This window comes from Diadema antillarum, unplaced genomic scaffold (genome assembly GCF_040938485.1).
Source record: "Diadema antillarum isolate AM-2024a unplaced genomic scaffold, OU_Dant_1.0 seq00000807_RagTag, whole genome shotgun sequence".
In the NCBI taxonomy this organism is placed as follows: Eukaryota; Metazoa; Echinodermata; class Echinoidea; order Diadematoida; family Diadematidae; genus Diadema; species Diadema antillarum.
In genome coordinates, this window is record NW_027271688.1 from 453199 (window position 1) to 478810 (window position 25612).

General features: G+C 38.5%; 1 protein-coding gene across 1 annotated transcript; it reads right to left on the reverse strand.

Annotated features, from left to right (window-relative positions):
- Positions 1-14040, reverse strand: LOC139739551 (uncharacterized). Its single transcript, XM_071650155.1, has 6 exons — positions 13119-14040; positions 11907-11993; positions 8250-9736; positions 5238-5435; positions 3128-3235; positions 1-2548 (listed from the first exon to the last, which is right to left on the reverse strand). Exons 1-6 carry the CDS (start codon positions 13678-13680, stop codon positions 2435-2437), a joined length of 2556 nt encoding a protein of 851 aa, XP_071506256.1. The 5' UTR covers positions 13681-14040; the 3' UTR covers positions 1-2434.
- Between the last annotated feature and the right edge of the window lie 11572 nt (positions 14041-25612).

Sequence of the window (25612 nt, forward strand, 5' to 3'; positions counted from 1 at the left end):
ACAAGGCAAAGATCTCAAATTTGGAAAGGGAAACTGTACTCTTTAGGCTTACTGTTAAAATTTATGGTTATGTACATGCCGGTCATAGTATGCATGGACCTCCCTCCAGAATTTCATTATCGTGCACAATCACACACTTGAAGATTAAATAGTGGCATAATATCATTTGCTACCATTGCATGAACATCCGTCTCTTTTTCTAGCAGCTTCAATCAGCAAGGTGTTCATTATCATCTGTGACTGTGACTCTCATAACTTGAATTCATTTGTTCACCTCTAAAAGGTTAAGAGTAAAAACTGTAACATCATTGCTGTTGCCTTCTGCTTGTACACATGTATATAGTCTATGTGTTATGTTCATATATGGGGTGTAGGAAAGCTATCTGTGAAGAAAGGAAAGCTATAAATTCGTAACAAAAATGATATACATGTATATCTGTAAAGCAAGAGCTAAACATAGGGTAGAAGACCAGCATTTTTTAATGTCTGAAATTCATATATCAACCAAAACCACTTCCAGTTGTTCTTTGAATTCAGTGAATTTGAAGGGAAGGTGGAAAAGTCACAGGCACGTAACAGTCTTTATTGTACACGACACGTTCCGACAAGAAAGAGTGACAGAAAATGAATGCTCACCAAACAAGATGTTTAAACTTTGGAGAACAGAGGGCTATCATGGTTTTGTTGATGGCACATTCTTTTTTTTTACGACACATAAAATTAGCTTACTTTGTTGCATGTTTCATACACACAAACATATAACATATTGATTATACTGATACATTATGTACCCCACATGGTTAAGAAATTAGTTTTGATTGCATTCCACAGCTATTTTTCTACAGCTGTCAATATATTAGCAAGATTAGATCCGTGTGCTAACACTCGAAATAGACAAAATATACGAGAAGGCACTTACATGACATGAGTACCCAACCACAAGTATCCAAGCAGCAACATGAAATGTGTGATTATGTCAACACACATTTCTTGGCACAGGCTTGGTGTCACTCACGATGGCTATATCCGTGCGCTTGTGAATCACACACAGATTGGCAGAGTTACGTGAGCAGGGCAATTAAAGGAAAACACGATTCATGATGATTTCCAAGCTGAAAGCCCAGCTGGTCAATAACAGAGGAAGGCACACCATTATAAACAGCAAAATGCATGTTACCAATACTACGTATGTTGACCTCTTTTTGCACTATGTACTTCAGGTAAGTTACTGTGATATTTCTTACATTATTAGCAAGCACTGCAATGCAAATATTTTTTTTTAAAGAAAAAAAAACCCCAAAAACACACCAATCATGGTCAGTGTGCCTTTCCAAATTAACCTAATCATTACCTCATCAAAGGCAACACATACAAAAATTCCTCTAATAAGCTGGAAGCAATTCGCATTATCATGCCTCTGAGACAAAAGGAAAATTACGGGAAAATAAAATGACTGCATTCTCATCATCCACAGAGATGTCAAAGACATTAATACTGTACAAGCTGTTATTTTCACGATGGCTCATTTTTCGTGAATTTCGCATATCACTGTTGGACTGTGAATTTACACAACAAGCAAAAATGTCGCCATGTGCTAATCAATACTATCATCTAGCACATGGGGACATTTTCATGCACTATGAGATAGCGCACTCACAATTACTTCGGTGTCAATTCGCGAAAAACAACATCTCGCAAAATGGTCCGTAACCTCCTTATTCACATAAACATCTGTGTGCAAAAATATAACAGTTCATACGGTATGTTATGCACAGACTTCAAATCTCTGCAAGTGCATGGACAGCCTCAAAACATTGCATCAGCCATCAAGGAGGATGATTGGTCTACATACCAACTTCAGAGAAGATATAGAGTGCACTTTTTAAAGACCCCGTAGCGTGGGGATACCATGGAGTGAAAATGCTGGCCAGGATCAGGTATAACTGAAATCCCTTTAACAAATTGTGTACAATTTTATCACTGATCTCTACGTATTAAAGTACACGCACAGCCGAAGAATCTTGAGTGGGGTCGACTGTTACCGCTGACCATATGCTTCAATACACATATTCGTTGACATCATGACATCAATCCATGTGTCCCATAGCTGCAGAGTCTTTTAAAGTGTTAACATTTATGTAATATATTTTTCCTTTTCTTTCAATGCAGTGTACTCCCATTGTAACAAACACAGTTAAAACAAAATGCATTCTGTGTTACAACGAAGGAAAAATTCATGTCCCCAAATTATCATCTGTGTATCTATGTATACTTTCCTGTTTACCTATAACAAAATATCAATATAGCAAAAGAAAACTGCCGGTCACAAGGATTTCATTATAATGGGAGTCCCCTGAACTCTAAGATACCTGGTGGCCAATAGATAATGGGAATGGGGATGGAGAGGTTTTGGGTCACCAGGGCGTGTCCGGAGCTAGGCTGTCTGCAAGGATGGCATCGCCTCACTGATATTCTGGTCCAGCTTCTGGTAGCCTTGTCGGCGTCTCCTTCCCTTGCCATTCCTGCCTTCCACCACCACAGCAATTATCTGACGGGAGGTGCAAATGAAAGCAATATATGATCAGTCAGGGAGGGGCAGGTTCCTGACAGAAATCGAAGATTCAATCGTGTCTAATCTGGGTTTGAAGGATTTTTTTTTCATTATATCACACTATTGATGCTGAATGAATTATCTGTAACAATCAAAAGACAAAAATCTTTCCCAAATCACAGAGATTTCTATTTCTCTTCGCAGGATATGATGAAGCATAAAACAACCTCTTATAGTACCCTTATCATCACTCAAGTGGCCAAAAAAAAGTTCTAAAATGTGTCATATATTCTATAATGATTCAATTTCCAATATGTTTTTTGCTGATCAAAGTATGAGTATGGAAGCATGCAAGTTATGCTCAGACTGGAGGAAGGGGCATGCCAACGTCTTTTGTTAATCATATCAATGATTTGGCAGTTGATTGACAGATGGTGTCATCAACAAAATCTTGTATTGAAACCTTCTTTTTTCTGCAGTCAAATCCAAGTAAAAAACAAGAAAAAGAGCTGAAAATCTATAATGAAATTCAATCTTCCACCCTTACAAATGCATGTACAGCAAGGAGGTACATACCTTCTGCTTGTTGTGATACATGATGTAGGTAGCCAGAATAAGTATGATTGCTGTCAGGGAGTAAGCCAGGAAGTGGCTGCTCTCCTCGTCCTCCTCGTAGACAATATCCTACAAAACAAAAGACACACACGAAAAGAAAAAAAAAGGGTAGGAAGGCATCATACAGTGCATGCCACATTCAGTTGCAAAGTCTTGGGTGTGGCAGGATTGCCAGTAGCAGCACCACTCCTTGCACACATCCTAACTAAAACCTTGCCAACGAGATTGTTTGATGTGAGTGCAATATGGCAGGAGGGGACATTTTGAGTTGTTGTACACTTTAGTCAATTGGTGTAAAAATTTAAGTTCTGATTCATCCAGGTAATGTTCAATAAAGGCACAAAATTAAATAAATTCACCTGGACTTACGATTTTAAGAAGAACGGTTTCATGTCTAAGCTGAGAATGGTTTCATGTCTGATGCTGGACGCTTCATCAGCTCATCTGATTTGATGGCAAGGTGTCATTGCCAATCAGCACAGATGCACTACCAACAATTGGCAACACTGCCTTCCCACCATCAAATCAGGGATTGGATGTGAAACCATTCTTGCAATCAAAACAGTAAGTCCAGATGAACTGATATAACTTTGTACCTTTATTGCACACTTTAATGCACTTTGAGAATCAAGTCCTCTGTACTAGTGTTCCCCTGATTTCAATCATTTTAGCCCAGTGCATATTCTTTGTCTGTGAACTGCTCTTTTTCAAACCACCTGTATTAAAGCTTTATGACATTTCACAAACATCTTCTAACGTCACCGGCAACACCAAGTAAAATTGGTGCTAATGTACTTCCATATCCAAATAGATATCTCAAGTTCTAGAAACTCATACAATGTCCATGTATTGCATCAAAATCACAATATATACTATAATAGTTTTAAAATTTCCAATCATTCACACAAATTTGAACCAAATTGGTTATCGGGACATGTCGGTATCCATGTCGTAACTCGAAACAACTCAATCTTTGCAAGCGATTGCGACGTATGTATGCTGCCTGCACAATCTGAAACTAAAGTTGTCTGTCCAGTATTATGCGACAAATCTTACACATTACCAGGAATAAAGAATCTTCAAATGATTTATGGCAAGTTGAATGAAGTCGGATGAGAAATGTAGTCATAGATTGTACACAAGATCACACATACACACACATAAATAAACATGTATATTTCTCAGTAATCCACTTCTTTCAACTTGCTACAATTGATGCGATATTAATTCTAAGCTCCTGTGCTGAGTTCCGTTCACATAATATAAGACTGCTAACTCAGTTCTAGATTGTGCCAAGTGAACCTGAGTAAACCAGGTGACCAGATGGTCATTCAATTAACATTTACGTGGAAGTATTAACATGGATCAATGTTACCACTATGCAATGAATGTATACAATTGATTTCTATTGCTATTGCCAAATACTACAATGTGAGCTTTAGGATTTTCTTGTTATTGTCAGGTGATTGTTCTGGCAAACACCATTTAAGGATTCATGAATAATCATTAGGACTCCCAACCACTGCGTTCAGACGATCCCCCGCTTTGCGGGGAATGTCCTGTTTGCCAAGACTTTCCTTGGCAATCCCATCGCGTGAATGCTCGGTGGGACATTCCCACTCCTCCGGGCAAGCTTGTCAAGTTCGGCAACAAAATTCTGGCGGGGGACTGACCTTGATCTTCCGCACACCTGAGTTTTCCTCAGAAGTGTGCATGCTTGAAATATGAATTATAACGCGCGCCCTACAGCGCCACGTATGGTGACCCAACATACAGCTGAAACCACCAGCCGTGATTTTGTCCCCCTTTCAGCGGGAGATTTTTGATGCACATGTGGACGGCCAACCATAAAACTCTCCAAACTGCCCCCGCGAAGTGGGGGATCATCTGAACACAGGGTACGGATATACATCACAGATGCTTTACTGTACCTTGGCGAATTTTAAAAGGCAACATGGCCTGTTATCACAAAGACCTTTGTCTGCTCACGCGCAAAGTGGAACTACAAACCGACCCTCTCCTATGTAAAGCATGCAGAAAGGAGAATCGCGTCAAGCAAGCTTATGCCCACCTTGTGCACCTGTTCATGCACCTGTTGATGGGACTCCTGGTTCGCATTCTCATCCTCTCTCTGCCTATCATCCTCTCGAAAGCTCTCGTCCTCGCCCTGGTAGTCTCTGTCATTCTCAAGGTTATCTCCATCGTATACTGATGCATCTCCTTCACTGAGTTGTCTATCATCACCACCATGTGGCAAACGATAATCACTCTAATGATGCCATGCATTTTTGAAGGGGAAAAGAAAAAAAATCAAAATATCAAACTTGAAGCACAGACCTGTGTTTAATGGCACACAGAGCCAGAAAAGACATCAAATTGATTAGAGGTCGGAGTATCTGGTGGGGTCATGTGTAATTCAATGAAATCTTGGCGATGGGCCACAACATGCTGGCAAGACCTTCAACTGTGCAGTATTAAAGCCAAAACATAGTTCTGGTACGCCTGAAAAAGTTGTCAAATTTCGCTCCCAAATGTGAACATATGCCTAGGAAATGTGCGGAATAACGCTGAAATAACAAGATATTCGATGGGTAAGGACGAAAATGCGAAATATTAACCAAAGAGGTTCAGTCTCAGAACTTACCCGAACGGGGTCAGGCTAAACTCGGACTCGGGGATAACTCGGCCTCGCTTTGACGGCGGGCTTAGTTGTATTGGTTGTCCCTCTGGATTGTACAGTGTTGTACTATGGGAGCGGCCTGTGCTCATGCTGTATAAAGTAGCGCTTCACGTTCTGGCTATAACTCGCAGTAATGGTCCGAGCTGTTACAACGCGCGCATCAAAAAACCTCTTTGGCGTGCATGCAAAATTAGTGTGCGCCTATCAAGCACCTCTAAAAACAATCAAAGACGCTTGATAAACAACAACAAAAACTTCAAAGACAGCGCGTCTCAGCAACTGAGGTGATGTGCGTATAGGCTTGAGGACCGCGCGCTGTCCATTTGTTTTGTACAGGATTAGCACGCACTTTCCTGTCTGTTCAGTAAAGCCTCGTTTGGTATTATACAGTAGAATATGGCGATCACGAACTGCGTGTAAATTGTCTGAAATAGGGTCGAGTTTTCCCTGAGACCGAGTTAGTCTGGATCCTTCTGGAATAAAAGTCGATTTTCCGACTTTTATTATTTTTCTCAAAATACTCCAAAACGACTCATCATCCCGGCAAATCGCATCAGCCAGGTTAGTTTCTTTGTAGACTCTTTCGATATATTGCAAGCAAATATGAAATGGTGCCAGACGGGTTCTCAAACGCTTACCAAAACTATGTTTTCACTTTAAACAGACAACTGGCCAAACACGCATTGAATACTGTACATGTTTATTATCTTGGACCATCCAGTTCCAACAGCTGCAATATTTTGAGCCTTTAGAGGGATTCTGGACCAGTTTAACCCGTTGAAGACGATTCCCGAGAATACTCGTTCAGGTGTCAATGAGAAATGCATGTTACAGCAAAATCAGTCCATCCTCAGCAGGTTAAGGTCAACTCTGTGTTATCAGTAAAACTCCAATTTATGAGCACAGGAATAAAAATCTGATCAAAATCGAGTATACATGTAAATCAAGGAAATTATAAAACTGTATTAAGTTTTGCTGACTTTCACAACACACTTCTTGAACAATGAGTGAGCTGATGATGTCAGTGCAACGCCTCGCAATTTGCCATTATTTAAATACAGTGTAGTTTGTACCCCCATACATGTATGTATCCATACCAAAACCACCATGATGACCTGCATGTACTAGCAATATTTTTTTCAAACTTGTGAATAGTTAGTAAATTGAAATGTGAGGTGTTTGGAATTTGCAACGTTTGGAATTTGCAACAATACAGACTTAGCATATCAAGCCGACGATTTTCAATCTAATCAACCATAGGAAAAATTCTACCCGAGAGCTAATCTCCTGAAATGTGCTGCCAAACAGGGAATCATTCAAATTGTAAAGAGGCTTTTGAAAATCCTGCCACTAAAAAAAAATACAAAATACAAAATACACAATTGTACAAGAAAAACATAGTGTTTGGGGCTCTCTACCTTGTCAAACAATATCAATGAATAGTCAGAATTATAACAAAGATATACAGCACCAAAGAGCAGGTAAATTTCACTAATTGATGGGCTCAAGAGGAATAAAAACCAAACATATACCAATGTGGACTAGAGTAAATGCAGCCATAATTAGTAAAACACATTGATCAGTTAAAGTCTGATGAATATTGGACAATCCATTCAAAAGTTATACAGTTGCGTACTGTAAAACATGAAATTTTCGCGAATTGGAGCCGACGTCCTTTTTCACAGCATTAAATATTCACTAAGTGCCTCTGGCATTCAATGCATATAGTGTAGACAAGAGCCTTCGCGTGCATTTTTAATTTCGCAAATCTTGGCTCTCGCAAAATTTGCGAAATTAAAATGCACACGAACATTCGTTTTACAGTACATTTTCACAGTCTCCGTACTGCCATCAATGGATGAGGAGACTACCACATTACTACAGTTTCTGAAATATGTGAATCTTGGCTCTCACGAAAATTCCCACTTAAATGCATGTGAACATTCCTTGCTTTACAGTATGTATACATGTATAATTTTAGGTTTCATTCCCTTCAAAACCAAAAATGCAATGCAGCCTTTCATTGGTGCATACATTTGTACATACATCACAATCATGACACAATAAATGCATTCAGAAATTAGGCATTGCCTTCTATCTTTCTGGCAACACTGTTTTGAGTATAAACATGCCACTGCCTGTAATCCAATTTGATAAAATCTAATCACACATCTGGACTAACGGTAATCAATTTTATCCGAAATAGGCTGCCTTTTTCGTCTGTATAGTAGTGCGTGACACACATACATAATGTATGTGAATCTTGTTCAAGTCTTCTCAGTGCTCAATAGTGCTCTCTATTCAAGCCTTAATGCATTGGAAGTACAGCATTCTAAATAAACCTGCTTTTCAATACTAATAAATATGTTTGGAAAAAAAACAACATTTAGAACAGAACCTTACCTCGCTGTAATCATCCTCAGGCCGGAGTCTTTCTTCAGGCTGGTTGTCAGCATTGTCACTATTTTCCCCCACCGCTTGGTCATCGCCGCGGGACTCACCCTCTTCTTCTTGGTGCCCCTCTTGCTGATCACCCTCTTCTTCTTGGTGCCCCTCTTGCTGATCACCCCCAACACCAGACTCGACATTTTGCTGAATGCCAGGCTGGTTCCCACCTTGTGAGTCGGGCAAGTCTCCTTCGGGCAGCAGCTGGTCGCCATGCTCTCCATTCTGGGTTTCCTCTTGTCTGCTACCACCTGCATCTGGGCCCAAGTTCACTTGCTGGTTAGTTCCAGGTGGTCCATCAGGTTGTCCTACGTATACTCCTGTTTCACCGCCAGCTGCTCCGTTGTATGGGACTGCGTCTCCTGTATGACCTACGTTCTGTCCATTGACAGTTTGCTGATTTGATACTCCTTGACCTGCAGCTTCTGAGTCATAAGGCCCATTTTGACCTTGCCCACCAACCGTACCTCCTTGTAGTCTAGGATCTGTGACTTCAATTATAGTATGTCCATCTCCTGTACCACCTGTATTCTCTGAAATTAGTGGTCGATTTTGCCAAGCTGTTTGACTATTGTACCGTCCATCCTGTGGATTAGTTCCTGGCAATGAACCAAGTGCATTCATACCACTCAGTCCATTAGACGGGATCTCAGCTGCAGGCCCTGCATCCGCATGTTCGGGAGCAGTCAGTCCACCCGTACGACTTCCTCCTTGAACATCAGAAGGTCCATTGGGTTGATATCTGTCATTTTGTAACTCCTGGTCAGTTCGCTGGTATGTAGTTTCACCAGCACCCGCTGGTCCAAAAACACCTGTTTGACTCCCCCCTAGTCTATCAAGTGGCGGCTGATTTGGAGATGCTGCAGGGTTGGGTTCCACATTAGTTGGTAGCCCTGTATCACCAGCATTCACCCCTCCAGAGACAGTGTGCCCACCTGTTGGACTTCCTCCTTGTGCACCAGGTGTCCCCTGATTTTGAGATACTACAGGGTTGGAGTCCGGGTTAGTTGGTTGCCTTGTATCATCAGCACCCATCCCTCTAGCTGGGGTTCCTCCTTGTCCTGGAGGAGTGTGGTACCCCTGGTAAGTGCCTTGATTGACTCCCTGCCTCTCAGACACCATACCTACACCATCACCACCACCGCCAGCAGCAGCATCACCTTGCAGCCTAGTGGTGGCACCTTGGTCTGTATTCTCCCCGACCCCTGAAGGTTGCTGCGTCTCCTGTTTGGTACCATCAGCAGCTGGAGCTGCGAAGGCCCCTTGGTCCCCTGGAGAAACACCACCAGGATTTTGTCCCTGCGAGTCTTTCAGTTCTGACACAGCAAGCTGATCACCATAGGGGTTATTTCCTTCAGCCTGATTATCTGTGCCCTCTTGCAAAGTTTCTGCAGGGCTCTTTACAGACACACCTGCTCTTTCATCAGTTGCTTGACCTGCAGCAGCTGAAACAAGGATGATGATCATTTTGAGATACCATAGCACTCTCAAAATAAAAAATTTCTGCAATATTATCTTTGCTGCAAGTCAGGCAAACTGAATTTCACATGCTTTTACATATAGTGTAGTTCTTTGGAATCACAGATAAATTATCACTTATAGTATTGCATGTTACAAACAAAAATATCTGTGCGCTTTCATTTTTGTGCCAGTTTCATATTGTATGAAATACAGGTAGAATTTTATAACGCGAAAATTTGCTCTTTTGCAGTACCGTTTAGCCTTTATTCATTTCATTTCATTTCATTTCATTTCATTTATTTCCACAACTTGCACAGCAATATACTGGTTAAAAAAGAGAATGAACAATACAGGACAACATGTCAATCATATGCAATACAGAGTGTGGAGGAAGAAGCAAAGGCCATTGACCTGTCAAGGCTTCTTCCTAGTACAAAGTAACACTTATGACACAATACCAAATAAGAACAAAACAAAACAAATCAAAACAAGACAAAACGAAAACTTCTGATATAACATATTTGCATAAAGGGGATTATTGCAGGAAGGCATTATTGCACGTATATGATTTTACAATATATTCTTTATATTTTCTCGTTTTTGTGTGTGTGTGTGTGTGTGTGTGTGGTGTGTGTGTGTGTGGTTATTTTTATGAACTACTGTAGGTATACTGAAGAACATTTGTTATGTGTAATCTGGTCCTCTTCTACTCTCGTCAGAAATCTTGGGAGAATTAGACATCTCCAGTACCATATCGAATGGGGGGGAGGGGTGAACTTTGCGAGCTAGCCATTATTTTAGGGTACTGTGGAATTTATTTCAAAGGCATTCTGGAATCTACATTTCCAAAATGACTTTTACGAATTCTCATATCTTCTCATCTGTTGCATATCCTTTACATCATGTTTTGAAGAAAGCTGTTAATAAGCATCAATCAATATACTTTGATGCGCATTATTTTCAACAAGTGTGTAGGGTCAGCAAATTAATTGCCTGTGCCACAGGCTTGGGAATGAACATTCTACATTTTTTTATTTTTGCAGCTGGTCATGATGTACTAATAAAGCAGCTGTTCCTTTTTCTTTTTGCTTCATTCACTACATCAGATATCTTATATTCCCCCAATACACTTATGATTCCAATATAGAGGGGTACATAGTATGTTGTACTTTTCAGACACCGCTCAAGTACCTTTTTATTTTTATTTTATTTACTTATCTATCTCACTTATCTAATTATTTCATTTATTGATTTATTTATTCGTTTTGGTGTGAATTTGAACACTTCGGTGCCAAAGTAATGACATGACTGAAAGAAATATTGATATCTCACTACCGGTACTTTCTGAGATTTACAAGATATGACATTTCAGGTTGTAATCAAAAAAAGAAGAAAAGAGACAGAGAAAATAGGAAAAATATAATTTGTCAATTGTTAGCCAATGTTTCTGGACATACACACACATTGCAGAGCAATAAGGCATCGTTACATAGAAAGATTAGGTCACTAAGGAGTGACCTAAACGTACAGTGTAGGAACTTTAAAGTACATGTCAATTGAGCAAAATGACAACAAATACAAATATTATTATACTGATAACTGGTCAATAGCACAATCAGGGCATGCAAATGTGTAACAGGGGAAAAATGAGAAAACTTGGTGAAAATGTGTTTTTTGCTGTTTGTAGTAGCCGAGTGTTCAAATTTTCACTTCATGTAAAGAAAGAGTCAAAATCTTGCATTAAAATGCGCATAAATTAGCATTTTAATTAGGGTGTCAAATTACACTGAAATGACTATTATCTTGATCAAAGTTCATTTAAAAAAGAATGTTTTTTTTCATCTGAAAGTGCTTTTAGATATTCCTGATGAATACCTCTTTCATTCATCACTAGCACATAGCCATGACATGTGATATGTACAACTGTACATTGTATTGCCATTCCATATGATATCCAACTTTTATAACATGACATTCCTTCTTTTCAATTTCATCCAATTTTACTGGCTTTATTAAATTCAACTAATCAAATGGTGTTAAATGTCTTTAAGATGCCAAAGTTACATATTTTAAAATTTGATCATTCATTTCCACATTGAAAAAGTAGACAATTGACAAACATTAAAGGTTCTGTTCTGTCTGACTTTAGTTTACCTTGTTCTTCGGCAAGTCCAGCATCCTTATCATCGACCCCATCTTGTTGGTTCTGTTCCCCACCAGCAGATGATATCAGCATTTGCCCTGTAATAAGGGGATATGAATGTTAAGCATACAAAATTAATTTTTTAAGTGGAATGTAGAATTGTCTTCTGAAGTCTTACACATCAGAATGTACTTTTCAAATTAATAAAATAATGTGACATTTTGAGTCTGAATTTCACATTGAATGTTATTCAAACTTCAGGATGGACTCAATACCAGGGCCCCGTCTTATAAAGACTTGTGATTGATTCAAATCAATCACAACAAGATTGAATGCAAATCCATCTTATCATTTTTTATTTCTTTTGTTTCAACAAAAAAATAAAGGGGGGGGGGGCGTGCGCCGGTTGCGGTCCTCCCTGGATCCGCCACTGTGTAGGGTAAATGGAAAAACTGTGACTTTATAAAAGGGCTTTCTAGTTTTTTGAAGATTTTGCAAGGTTCAAGGTGCTACTAAAACGTGTACTATAAATGTACTTCTACCAACCAATATAGAATTGTTGAGGAGACATTATAAGTTGAGACTATTTTAACTGGTACTTTCGAGATCAATGGACATTTGTCACAATATAAACCTAACTTATTTGCTGCAATGTAAACCAATCTTGATCAGAAAGATTTCCTCATGTCCCTCACCCTTCACCCACCCACTAATTTTGCCACCCTACTCTAAAGTCTACACCACCCTACCCTTGGGCATACAGTATGTGTTTCATGCATTTAACCATGTCGGTGTATATTAAATTGTTGCCCAGTAGTATGTGTATTGTCGTGAAGAAAGCACAACACTAGTGCATTATCATGACTGGATGAGTGATGAATGCAGCGGTGGCGATCACTGAACGTTGACCGCATGGCTACAAAGCAGAAAAATAATGCAAACTTGGATCTTGGATGCTGGCTGTCCAAATAAGATTATAAAATGTGCATGCATCCATGCATCTGTGTATGCAAGCTATACATTGGTATAAACAAGGAAAGGGCAGTGTACAGACTGTAACTCACTGTAATTTATACAATGTAGAACTCTGTCTCTAGATCAGTATATTATGGCAAATTTAGTGTGTATGTGGGGGGAGGGGGGATAAAGGAGAATTTCAAAAGGGAATGTCAGAGTAATGCAATTGTGAAACTAAAGCTGTGGTCTAAATGAAAATAAAATACCTGCAACAGTCGACAAGAATGCATAACTGCGACAGATGAGAGTGATCCTAGGATCACCACATTCTGAAGCACAGTTGAAATTCTCAAACGCATTTCCAATTCCATTGAGGCCCTCTGGGTCTGGTTTTATATCGGTGCAAAGAGACAAGGGATCACTCTTTTGCTGCTCATAATTCATGAAAGCTGACTCCATGGCCTCTTTAAACTCTGGCATGTCGGAAAGTTTTGACCTGTATGCTGGGCACAGGCTTTGCACTCTCGAAGCAAACACGAGGCATATTGGCCTTATCTGACCCATCTGCTGGTCGTAACATGACTTGAAGGGTTCTCCTGTGGTGGTACCAGGGACGACAGAACTAAGAAATGCCACAGTTCCACTAGAGGGGAGACCACAATTTTGCAGATAACGTGTGGTTGCTTCATAGTTTTGCCACCAAGGAGGAGAATGAGCTGCCCCAGTTAGAGGATTTTCTAGTGGAGCCGAAGCAGCGTTGTACATCAAGGAGGCAATTGACAAAATGATGACACCGACAGAACAGAAAGATATGGAGACCATCGCCATGTTGTCTTTCTAGATGATATAACAGGCAGATCAAGTCTTCATGCAATGACAGTCACGGCAGTAGAGATGTCTAACAGTTAGAATGGCCTTCATATACACTGTCATTCACTGTAAATTTACAAAGTCAAAGCTTCCACGTTCCAGTGTCTAGCTCAACATCAATAGGCGATGTTCTCAGCAATAGCGGGACCCGTTTGGCATTTAATATCCTATGCTAGGGAGTTAGAACTTAGAATAGTAGCCAACATTAAGGGTAGTGAAGCGGGAAACACTAATATTAAGATGTCTCCACTACACTAGATTTAGTCCTGTTAAACACTGGTGCACTGCACTGACCACTGTCAGGGTCACTGCCACTGCCACTGCCACTGCACTGGTCACTGGCTTGCTACATGTAAATTATGTTCCTTCGCTCAACAGTCCAGTATGGCAGTAAGGTGATTTTTCAGTACAGTAGGTAGAACTATACAGTGTAGGCCTACCAGAATACAGTGCCACCAGTATGAAGTAAATACCTACACGACCACTATATATTACAGACCCTGGCAGACAATACAATGTAATTATGCGATACAGCCTAGTCTAACTGTTAGTAGTTTATACTGAGCTGATGAGGATGAGGTAGCCCAACCAGAGCAGAGACGCGGAGGCGGTACTCGGTGCGACTCTAATTTTACTACCAACGGCAAAAAACGACGATCGCGGTTATCGGCGACAACAGCTAGGATCTAACGTTAGTGTAGGGGCCGTTTCACTGAGAGATGTCTAACTAGTAACGTTAGATGAGGAGGACGGACAAGGATGAGAGGCCAGAGCAGAGGCTTCGACTTCAGACCGGCTGACCGCCAGAAAGCTATATTTGGGCGGCGAAGAAGTCACTTTTTCCCACCTTCGTCGTTTTTCACAGGTAGTACGAGTATGGCACGATGTTGTATGCGACCAAGTCCAAGAAATGCAACGAAGCCACGAAGGTTTACAACAACACTCGCGAATCTGTACGTACGGGGCTAACGCGAACGGCTAACTATCTCGCGTTCAGGCACGTTACATTCAATAACACATGCAACACACGGGATGACTACAGAGGCAAGTCAACAGAGGCAAGTGATACGTGGAAGTACCCATAATGCACCGAAAGCTTGCTAGAGTGCAAATGCAGAACAAAAACACAAAAATAGAAAACACGATAGTTTCACTATAGGCCCTAGTTGTCTCGCATTTCATTTTTCATTTTCAACGAAAAATTTAATGCAAAACAGTAAGACATTTCTTGTTTCATATCATAGTATATGAACTTGTTCCAATCTGGTCCTAAAATTTGTTCAACAAGTGATTTTTCATTTTTTCCTCCTTTCTTGACAAGTTTGTGTCTTTATGTATTTCTGTGTGTCTGTCTTTGTCAGTGTGTCTGTTGTTTTAGGTCTACTGTTATTTTACTGAGTATATTATGATGCCTAATAGGCCTATGTACTGACAAATAATACCAGCCAAAAAGATGGTCAAAACTGATAAACGTCATAATGCCCCCTTGGTTACGATTCAATCAATCAATCAATCAATCAATCAATCATTTATTTCCATTCAACGAAAATCAAGAAACATAGTACAAATTTCCAATCAACAGAAATCAAAACATAGTACAAAGTATACATGTCATGAAATGATATTGTTCAAACATTTGCAAAAGATTCATGTAGTATCCGAGATAAATTACATGTATATAACAACATATGTTTATATAGATATATATATATATATATATATATATATATATATATATATATAATATATATATATACAATAATGCATATATACTTCGTGGACGTGCGAAAAATAAATTCGACTATGGAAAATAGTGATCCACTAAAAAAGCTTGTGGGACGTGGATTGCTAGATAAATAATGAGTAAATAATATATTATTCGAGGGTTTTTTATAGCTGTTATATTTGATATAGATTATTTAAATCATTTGTAAAAAATATATGTGTAGTTATATTGAGATACGCAGGTCGGGAGAAAAATATATAAAATATCAATGTTAAAGGGAAGGTAAACCCAAAGAACAATGTGGATTGAGTGAAAGCAGCAACATTAGTAGAACACATCAGTAAAAGTTTGAGGAAAATCGGACAATTGATGTAAAAGTTATGAATTTTTAAAGTTTTGGTGTTGGAACCGCTGGGTGAGGAGACTACTAGAGGATATGACGTATGAGTGGACAACAATACAAAGAAAATATAAAGGAAATTCAACAAATATTCACTTTTCTACAATCATGAAAGAGCAATGGACCAACCGCTTTCAGAAAGCAGGGGGAATAATTGCTACCCTTAACATATGTCAATATCAAGTTGATGGAATTTGTAACTTTCATGAAAAATGGATTCTTGCAGAATTTTCTTTATATTTTCTTGGTATTGTTGTCCACTCATACGTCATAACCTCTAGTAGTCTCCTCACCCAGCGGTTCCAACATCAAAACTTTAAAAATTCATAACTTTTGCATCGATTGTCCGATTTTCTTCAAACTTTCACTGATGTGTTCTACTAATGTTGCTGCTTTCACTCAATCCACATTGCTCTTGGGGTTTATCTTCCCTTTAATGCCTGGACACTGTTCACTGAACCACGTGTACCGAGAAAATAATATGACAAGGACAACGCACTCGTACGCACATTACCCACACACATATAAGACGCGAGACAGTACCGAGAGGAGAGAAGACGGTAACAATACAAGTCTACGAAGAACAAAAGACAGGAAAGGAAGAGGAGAGAAGAAAGAAGAGAGGTCCGCATGCAGAACACGCAAAGTGCTGCGACATCAGGACAGGTGAAAGCTCTCAAACATGAATTAAAACAATATAAATTATCTAAAATTATAAGTAAAGAGTAGATATTTTCTGAATTTGTATTTAAATGTGACGAATTTAGGGGAATCTTTTAAACTATTGTCTAGATTATTCCAAAGTTTGGGTCCGGTATAAAATAATGTACTTTGGGCATATGCGGTTCTCATTAATGGAAGATGATATTCATCGGATCGTCGCGTGGGATAATTATGTACATGACTGTTTCGATGAAATAAGTCATGAAATATTTTAGGTAAAAAATTACTGTTATAATCAAACATAAACTGACCAAGTTGAAACACATACAAATCTTTTATTTTTAGTATTTTATGGTCAAAAAACAAAGCATCTGTATGTTCTCGGGTATGTAGATTAAAAACGATTCTGAGCGCTTTCTTTTGTAATAAAAAAAAGTTTATCTAGTAATATCTGATATGTATTACCCCAAGCAAGAATTCCATAATTTAAATAAGGTAATATTAAACTAGAATAAAGAGTTAATAATGCAGAAGAAGGAAGATAATATTTTAATCTGTTCATGACGCCAATATTACGTGAAATGATTTTACATATGTTATTGATATGATTCCTCCATGAAAGCTTGTTATCAACACAAACACCAAGAAATTTAAAAGAAGAAACTTCTTCTAGAGGAGTATAGTATCAAATGTTATATTGCCTGGGAGGCTGTCTAAAGAGTTACTAAAAAGCATAAATTTTGTTTTTTGAATATTTAGTGACAATTTATTTGCGTATATCCATTGTATAACCTTTTTCAATTCATCATTCTACTGTTCTTGTTAAGATATTTGGGTATGGGTGGGAAAAGAAAAGGTTAGAGTCATCCGCGAATAATATGAGAGATAGTTTCTCCGAGGATCTATGAAAATCATTGATATAAATAATGAATAACAGAGGACCACATGCAATTGTTTTATTTTGAGAGTCAAAGCCGTTGACATGTACAAATTGGGATCTTTTTGATAGGTAACTCGTGAACCACTCCAAGGCCTTTCCACGTATGCCATAATGAGATAATTTGGCGAGAAGTATTCCGTGGTTAATCGTGTCAAAGGCCTTGGAGAAGTCCAAGAAGATACCTATTGCACAGGTTTTAAGAAAACGTGCTGTCCTGATATAAACTATTCTTTCGAGAATCTTAGAGATAGAAGATAATAAAGATATAAGTCTGTAATTATTGACATCATCCTTCTCCCCTTTCTTATAAATAGGAATTACTTTCGCAATTTTCATACTATTTGGCACTTGGCCGGTTGTAAGCGATGAGTTGATAATGTGTACTAAGGGATCCACTATTTGGGGAATTATGTTTTTTATCAAATGGTTGTCAATTCCGTCATGGCCAGGACTTTTTCCTTCTTTCAAATTGGCCACGATCTTTGTTACTTCTTCTCTATATGTTGGGTCGAAAAATATAGTTTTGAAGTTAGGTGAATCTAAAAAATCACTAAAAGATTTACTAGAAGGAGGAATATTTTGAGAAAGATTTTTTCCAATTGAGGAGAAGAAGTCATTGAATATTTTAGCCATGCCAGAGGGAGTGTTGCTGGAGGCATTGCCCATCGAACTTCGGAAATATCGGATGAATTGTTAGGTGTGTCCATAGCATTTTTTAATGTTTTCCATGTGTTTTTAATATCATTTTTATATTTGCTTATCTGATTAACATACAATTTTTCTTCTGCGTTCGTAATAATTTAGTGAGTGTGTTTTTGTATGAAACATATTTTTTCTTATTTTTTTCAGTGGGGTTGCATCTGTATTTATAAAACAAATTATTTTTCCTATTTATGGATCGTAATATAGACTGAGTTATCCATGGGAGTCTTGGAATTTGCTTATATCTATCTTTTATGTTGCGCAGGGGAATGTGGTTATCAATTTCGGAGGTAATAATAGATAACGAGATAGTCATACGACAAGTTGACATCGGTAGTGTTGTATACAGAAGACCAATCAACTTCTTTTAAACTGTTTTGGAGACTTGTAAGATTATCTGCAGTAATCTTACGTCGCTTATAATAATTATTTTGTTTAGTCAATTTGATTGGAACCTGGGCAAATATAGGATAATGGTCAGTGATGTCTGAGAGGATGATACCAGACTCAGGAAGTGGAAGAACATTACAAAAAATTTTGTCTATGAGGGTAGCCGATTTGCTGGCGACGCGGGTAGGCTTGGAGATTAATGGTAAAAACGAAGCAGACATTAATATTTCTATAAATTCTTGTGGACTATTTTGGGAGTTACATTTCATGAGATCAAAACGATTCAAATTAGTTAAAGACTAGAAATGTCGCTATGGCGACTGATGCCTCCGCCATAACTTGTATGATTCTCCCAATAGGTGTATAGTACAATGTCTTCACAATGTGTGATGACAGTTTCACATAACTGGCAAAATATCGAAATGACAGGTTTGTCAGAAATATCAAGAATGTTCACTTCCATGATCTGGGTTTGCAATAATTGTCTATTAAAGAGTGCAGGTACACATATTTGGGGAATTGAAAATTTTTACTTGACTTCTGACCGACCTTATTATAAGTTTATGCATTGAGTATAATTTCTGAGGTATGAAGAAAGAGTGTAATTACAGTACAAAATATATCCTTTTTTCCATTTAAACCTGACCTTTGACCCTTAACCTTTGACCTTTGACCTTCTGGCTGGAACTTTCCAAGAGAATCTCCATTAAGTAATACATGTACATATACATATTGAATTTTAAAACTAATAATGCAATCATTGCATAAACTAGTATATGACGGAAATGTGTATAGTAACATTTTGAGGAGTTAACCTTGACCTTTGACCCCCTGACTATTGAGCCATGACCCCTAGCTAAATTCCCTAGATAACTCTGCCAGTCGTACATGCATATGTACCAAGTTCCATGAAGATACACTGAACCATTTGCGAGAAAAGTGATATTGCAACATTTTCACCTAACCTTTGACCTTTGACCTTTGACCTTATGACATGAAACGTTCTCTGGAGAATATTTATGCAGTAGTACATGTCTACACTAAGTTTCAAGAAAATAACTGCGGCCATTGCATAGATATGGGTGAAATAGCAACATTTTTAGCATTTGACCTTGACCTTTTGACCTTTGACCTCTTGCCAATGTCACTAAAATCTACTCAACTGATTGTCCCATCATACATCATCCTTGGACCAAGTTTGGTGAAAGCTGCTTCATCCAGTTTTGAGTTATCACGTAAACATAAAATTCCACTAAATATTACTCAAGTTATCGCGTAAAGCCCCAGTCACATAATGCTCTGCGTCCTGAGTTATACGTCCAAAAAAGTCAGTTTTTCTGCGGACTCCCGCGGATCCTTTGCCGTCACTAGAAATTTTATTCAAAACATACCGGGAAAAATGCGGGCGATACGGACGAATACGACCAGATGCAAATACTTGCGTCCATTTGCGGATATTCTTACGAATTGGCACATAATAGTTCTGAACACTTGCGGAGAGTTGCGGATATTTTCGAATAGTTACGGATAGTTACAGATTGTTATAGATAGTTATGGACAGTATTGTTTTCTGTGACAATCCCTGCTAATTCAGTGTATTATGACAGCAAGGTTATTACATATTGGACTGTCTTACATTGTACACTGGCATGACTGGGGAAAACTGAAATTGAATTACGTACAAGTTGTGAAAAAATTCGTGATCCTTTAATTTGCTTTACAGTGATAAAAGATATATGAAATTTTGAACTTGGGGTTTGAATTTTATTTGTGCAACTCAAATATGAATAAACTTCATAAATGTAAAGAATACATAACATAATTATACCACAAATATAACACAATATAGATCGATAACTTAAACATTACAGTAAGAAAATTATTACTCACAGTCATGGAATAGACAAACTGAGGAGTTACGTTGTCGTTGTGCAGCGATATCCATGACTTATTGCGTTATGTTAAGGAGATTTTTATAATAAAACAATGCTTATTAAATTTCCAGAGAAAAAAAAAAGACATCAAGACTTTCAAACACCCCTCCCACACCCAAGTACAATATACAAAAATGTAATACACATTCCATGGAGCGTAAAGTAGATAAGACTATAAAGAAATACTAAATTCGTTCTCAGTTTTCAAGTTGATTTATTTCACTTCCAACAAACAAAATAACTAGAAATACAATGGAACACTCGAATACACAGATGTCAGGAAATCAGTACCACAATGCGCTGAACAGAATAACAGTGTAAAAGAGATACAGGTAAATTATCAACAGAGATACAAATAACTGTTACGTCACTGTGGTGACTGCATAAACAATGCTGGAAATGGAGGGGACTGCTAAAAAGCAGGGCTTGTAGAAGGCAGTCCCCTCATACAGAAAAAAAATATAATAGCAAAAAACAACAACAACAACAACAACTTCCCTAAACAGCATTAAAAAAAGACAGACAGAGTAATACACACACACACATGCACGCACACCAACGCACATTAACAAACACAAAGCGGCTCTCTTATAAGGAAAGATTGATGAGAGGATAGAAAGATAGTAAGGAAGGTAGTCTAAGTCCGAGGTGGAAAGGGGGAGGAGAGGGAAATGATGGGTCATAACCAGGGCAGTGGAGGCACAGAAGCACGGGCTCCCTGATGAACAAAGAGTAGTGAGGTTACCAACGCAACAACGATTTTGAAAATTAAAAGTAAAAAAAAAAAAAGAATTATTTAGCTGCATACGAAGTTTTTAAATAATTCATTAACTTTAAAGAAAATGTATTAAAACTTTAAGCTTCTTTTGTATTATTATCAAGAGTATTCCAGAATTTTGGTCCAGAAAAGGAAAATAAAGATTTTGCAAAAACCGTCCTAGTCAAAGGCAAATGATAGTTATCGACATGGGATTGACTGGTTGGATATAGTTTCATTCTTAAGAACATGGAATCAAACACAAGGGGGAGAGAATGGTTAGTGAGTTTATAGGCCTACATGAATTGTCCTAATTGCAAACGATAAACGTCAAACATTTTCAAAATATCATTTTCGTGAAATAAACTATTAGTATGACTTCTCCACGATTCGTGACAAATGATACGAAGAGCTTTTTTTCTGTTATAATGATATTCTGTCTGTATAAGTAGAAAAAGTGTTTCCCCGTGGGAGTATACCATAGTTTAAGTAAGGTACTATCAAAGTAGAATATAACATAAAAAGTACATTTTGGGAAGATAAAATTTAACTTTGTTTACAATACCTATATTCCTTGAAATAAGACGACATACAGAATCAATATGCAAACCCCAGGTAAGTTTATTATCCAGAATCAAACCAAGAAATTTGATGGAAGAGACTTCTTCTATGACCGTGTCTTCCAGGAAAACATGTCTCGGTAAATTTTCCAGCGAATTACTGAACAGCATTTTTATTTTTGCAGTTTTTTGCAAGTTTATTGACAGTTTGTTCGCTCTTATCCAATGGAGAAACTTCGTTAATTCACCATTTAAAGTATCAATATTCGATCAGAATCAGAATCAGATAAAACACATTATTATCATCCGCAAATAATAAGAAAGAGAGGATGTTTGAAGAATTTGGCATATCATTGACACAGAGAATTTTATATAGTTATCGCTGTCACACACCTTTCCCGGCCAGAAAAGTGAATGATATGCTGTCACCCCATCTCATACCAAAAATATTGCCTTTTTGAAAAAAAGAATACGTTCAAAGAGAGTGCAAGGAAAAAAAAAAGTTCAGCACGAAGGGTCCACCGATGTCATGAGTATATGGGTGCCACCTAAAATGACCATTTTGAAAGGAGAAATGTCATAATTTGACCAAGCGGGTCTGCTTCTCCACTGCTCCGACTGTGTTGTAGCATTCCTTCAGGAAAATGCGCTGCAGCTTGGCAACACGAGTTGTGTGGCTTCCCACGAGTCTCTGTGTTCCCATGCGACTGGAAAACGGAAAACGTCGAAGGACGTAATCGTCCACAGCATCCGTAACTGTCCGCAAATATCCGTAAGCGGACGAAAGTGTTGAGATACGTTAACTTGCGGTTACTTTCGGATACTTACGGTGGACGTAAACGAACGCACACGGACGGGAGGTAAAATTTCTTGCGGATGGCCTGCGTCCAGGCTACGGATAGTTACGTTCAGTTACGGATAATTACGCTTGGTTACGGTTACTTGCGTAAGTCTGCATCGGTAGAATCTCTCTGCGAAATTTTGAACATTTCAAAATTTCGCAGGCTTTGCGCCGTCATTTTGCGTTTCTTTACGGATGAGTTATGGACAGTTACGTCTACATACGTCCCTGCGGATGCCTGCGTCCACGCTGCGGCCCCCTGCGTTCACTCATCAGTATCTATCAGCGGTGGACGTAACCCATCGCAAAGCACTGTGTGACTGGGGCATTAACGAAAGCGGACGTACGTACGGACGTACGGACGGACGGACAACCCGAAAACATAATGCCTCTGGCACCACTTCGTGGCGGAGGCATAAAAAGGGGGCCGGGCAAAGAGAATAGAAAAGGAAGACATAGGGCCAGCGATAGTTTTGAAATATCAGGGGTTCAAATTTTGACTTTTTGTGGACAAGAAAATAGAAACCACCTATGAAATATTAAAGAGCATGCAATTCCAAGAGGACTTCAAAGTTGATGAAAAGCGGCTTTGAACTATAGCTGAGATATTCAAATACAATTCACGCTCCTATGATAGAAGGTGGATCCGGATTAGGACCGCTTTGTGTTAGGATAGCCTCTCTCAGCCATTTCAAAACAGAATTTCATCAAGACAAACTTTGAATTCCTCTTGGAATTGTAGACCTATGCTCTATTAAATCAGAGGTCATGCATCTCACAAACTTTGGAGACCTGAAGCTTTGGCATCTCAGCCAACACACATCCCTTTAAATTCTTGTTTTGGTTGCGGTATATAATAGGGAGTCAGGTTTTAACTTTATGTGAGCTTATTAGAAACCACGATATCCCAAACCAAGAGGCGTGGTCGTAATAAAAGATGGGTCCCGCTTTTCATTCGGATCACTGTCAGATTGTTCGATATCTCAGCAATTTCAAAATCAATTGTCATCAAATAAACTTTGAATTGCTCTTACAGAATAATAATAATACTCTGTGTGCTCTCTAACATTTCATACTTAAGTGGTTTCTAATTATTTCAAAAAAGTTAAAACCTGAATCCCCATCTCAACCAGAGTAGCCAAAAAGTCATGACTGCATGCCCATCGAATGATCAATATTATCAAATAAACACTTGCACTCACCGACAGCGTATAGTTTTAAAGAAAGCCGTTATGGATTATGAGTGAACCATGACCCTATCGACCAGATCAAAGTAAATCAAAAACGTTCTACCATTTAGGAATATGTAAATCAAGACATTCCATATCATCATCAACAATATTGAAGTGTTGAAAGGCATGAATTAAGGGGAAAAGAACACTGATGACCAGGAGAATAATTACTGTGGCATCCTTATAATACGCTACAATTCGATCATTTTTAGAACGCACAGTTACCAATCAAAAGTCTCAGGGGATAAATTCACTTTCGATGTTTCTGTTACAGTAGACAAGAACAAGCTAAATCATAACAAAGCTTGCGGTCCTGATGTAGGCTAATTTGTTCACTTTAATATTCTCCGTAAGCGTACATATTTCGACTTTTACAAGCCATTGTGTATTTTTTTTTTCAACAAATCGCTCCAGACATCAGGAAAATATCTCAAGATTAGAAAGATCATGATCTTTCCATCACTTCCTTGTTTTAAGAAAGGATCTCGATTGTGTCCAAACAAATATTGTCCGGTATCTCTGACAAGCCAAATAGTGAAAATAATTATACTTGTAGTGAGAGAATTACCGATATAATTACGGATGAATAAACAATGAACAATGGAAAATGCAGTGACCAACAATCTTATTTCAGCACGTCATCACCACAACTTCTCCCAAAAATGTGTTCATGTGTCACCCAATTCCTTAGATTGTCTTTTGATTAGACCATAAATTGTCGATAACCAAGAAGGTTTTCATGTTATTTACCTCGATTTCAGAAGGCCATCGAGTTCTTGTGCTTGTGAGCATCAGGGAATAATTATGTGGTCACGTATTGATCTGGATCGAGGACTTTCCGAGGGGGCCTAGATAAAGAGTTGTCTTTGGCATTGGATCGTCAACATGGAAAGAGTCTGCATGGTGACCAGCTGTCGTGTTCCTCACAGATCTGTCCTGGATCCTCTACCTGGCCTCCTTTTCTACTTACGTAAATGATATTGCTGATATTGTATCAACCCGACAGCAGAGATGATTGCAGATGACACCAAGGTTTATCGCAAGATCTCCTCTCAAGCCGATTATGACTCTCATAAAAAGCTATTCAAATGAGCTGGCTGCATGGTCCAAGAGATGGTTGTTTGAATTCAATCCTGAGAAGTGTGTTGTTCTATGCATGATAATGAGCTGCTTTGACAGGTGTTTATAATGTGCCAACCCTCCCCCTAAAAATAATGAATAAATAGATGAAAATAAGAATAATTATAAGCGATTCCCTCAACTTAACTAATACGTAAGCATGTTCAAGAAATATTAAAGGCCAATCAAGATAGACCTATCAATGTTCCGACGCTGGTTTCACTGCATGGACAGGGTTAAAGTCACTACGGATAGTCTGGTCAAGCGTTGGGGTATGCATTGATCATTACCTAGTCAGGGGTTCCTAAGCAAAGAAAGATATTTGGGCGGTAGAAAAAAGATGTTCACGTCGTATGCTATATGTGACAGCTGAATCCGAATCAAATCACAAAAGATCTTAGGGACACATACAAGTTCCTGAATGATGCAATATTTATACATTTATATCAAGCCAAACCATGCAGATACCTTTTACTCAACCCCTTCAAAAGATAAAACAGGGGACATTCACATAAGCTGTTCCACATAGAACCAATTAGCTGATAATTTCCAAGCGAGTATATAGATAGTAAAATTCTGAAACTTACTTCCTGAGTATGCATGTGGTGTCTGCACTAACTGAGGCT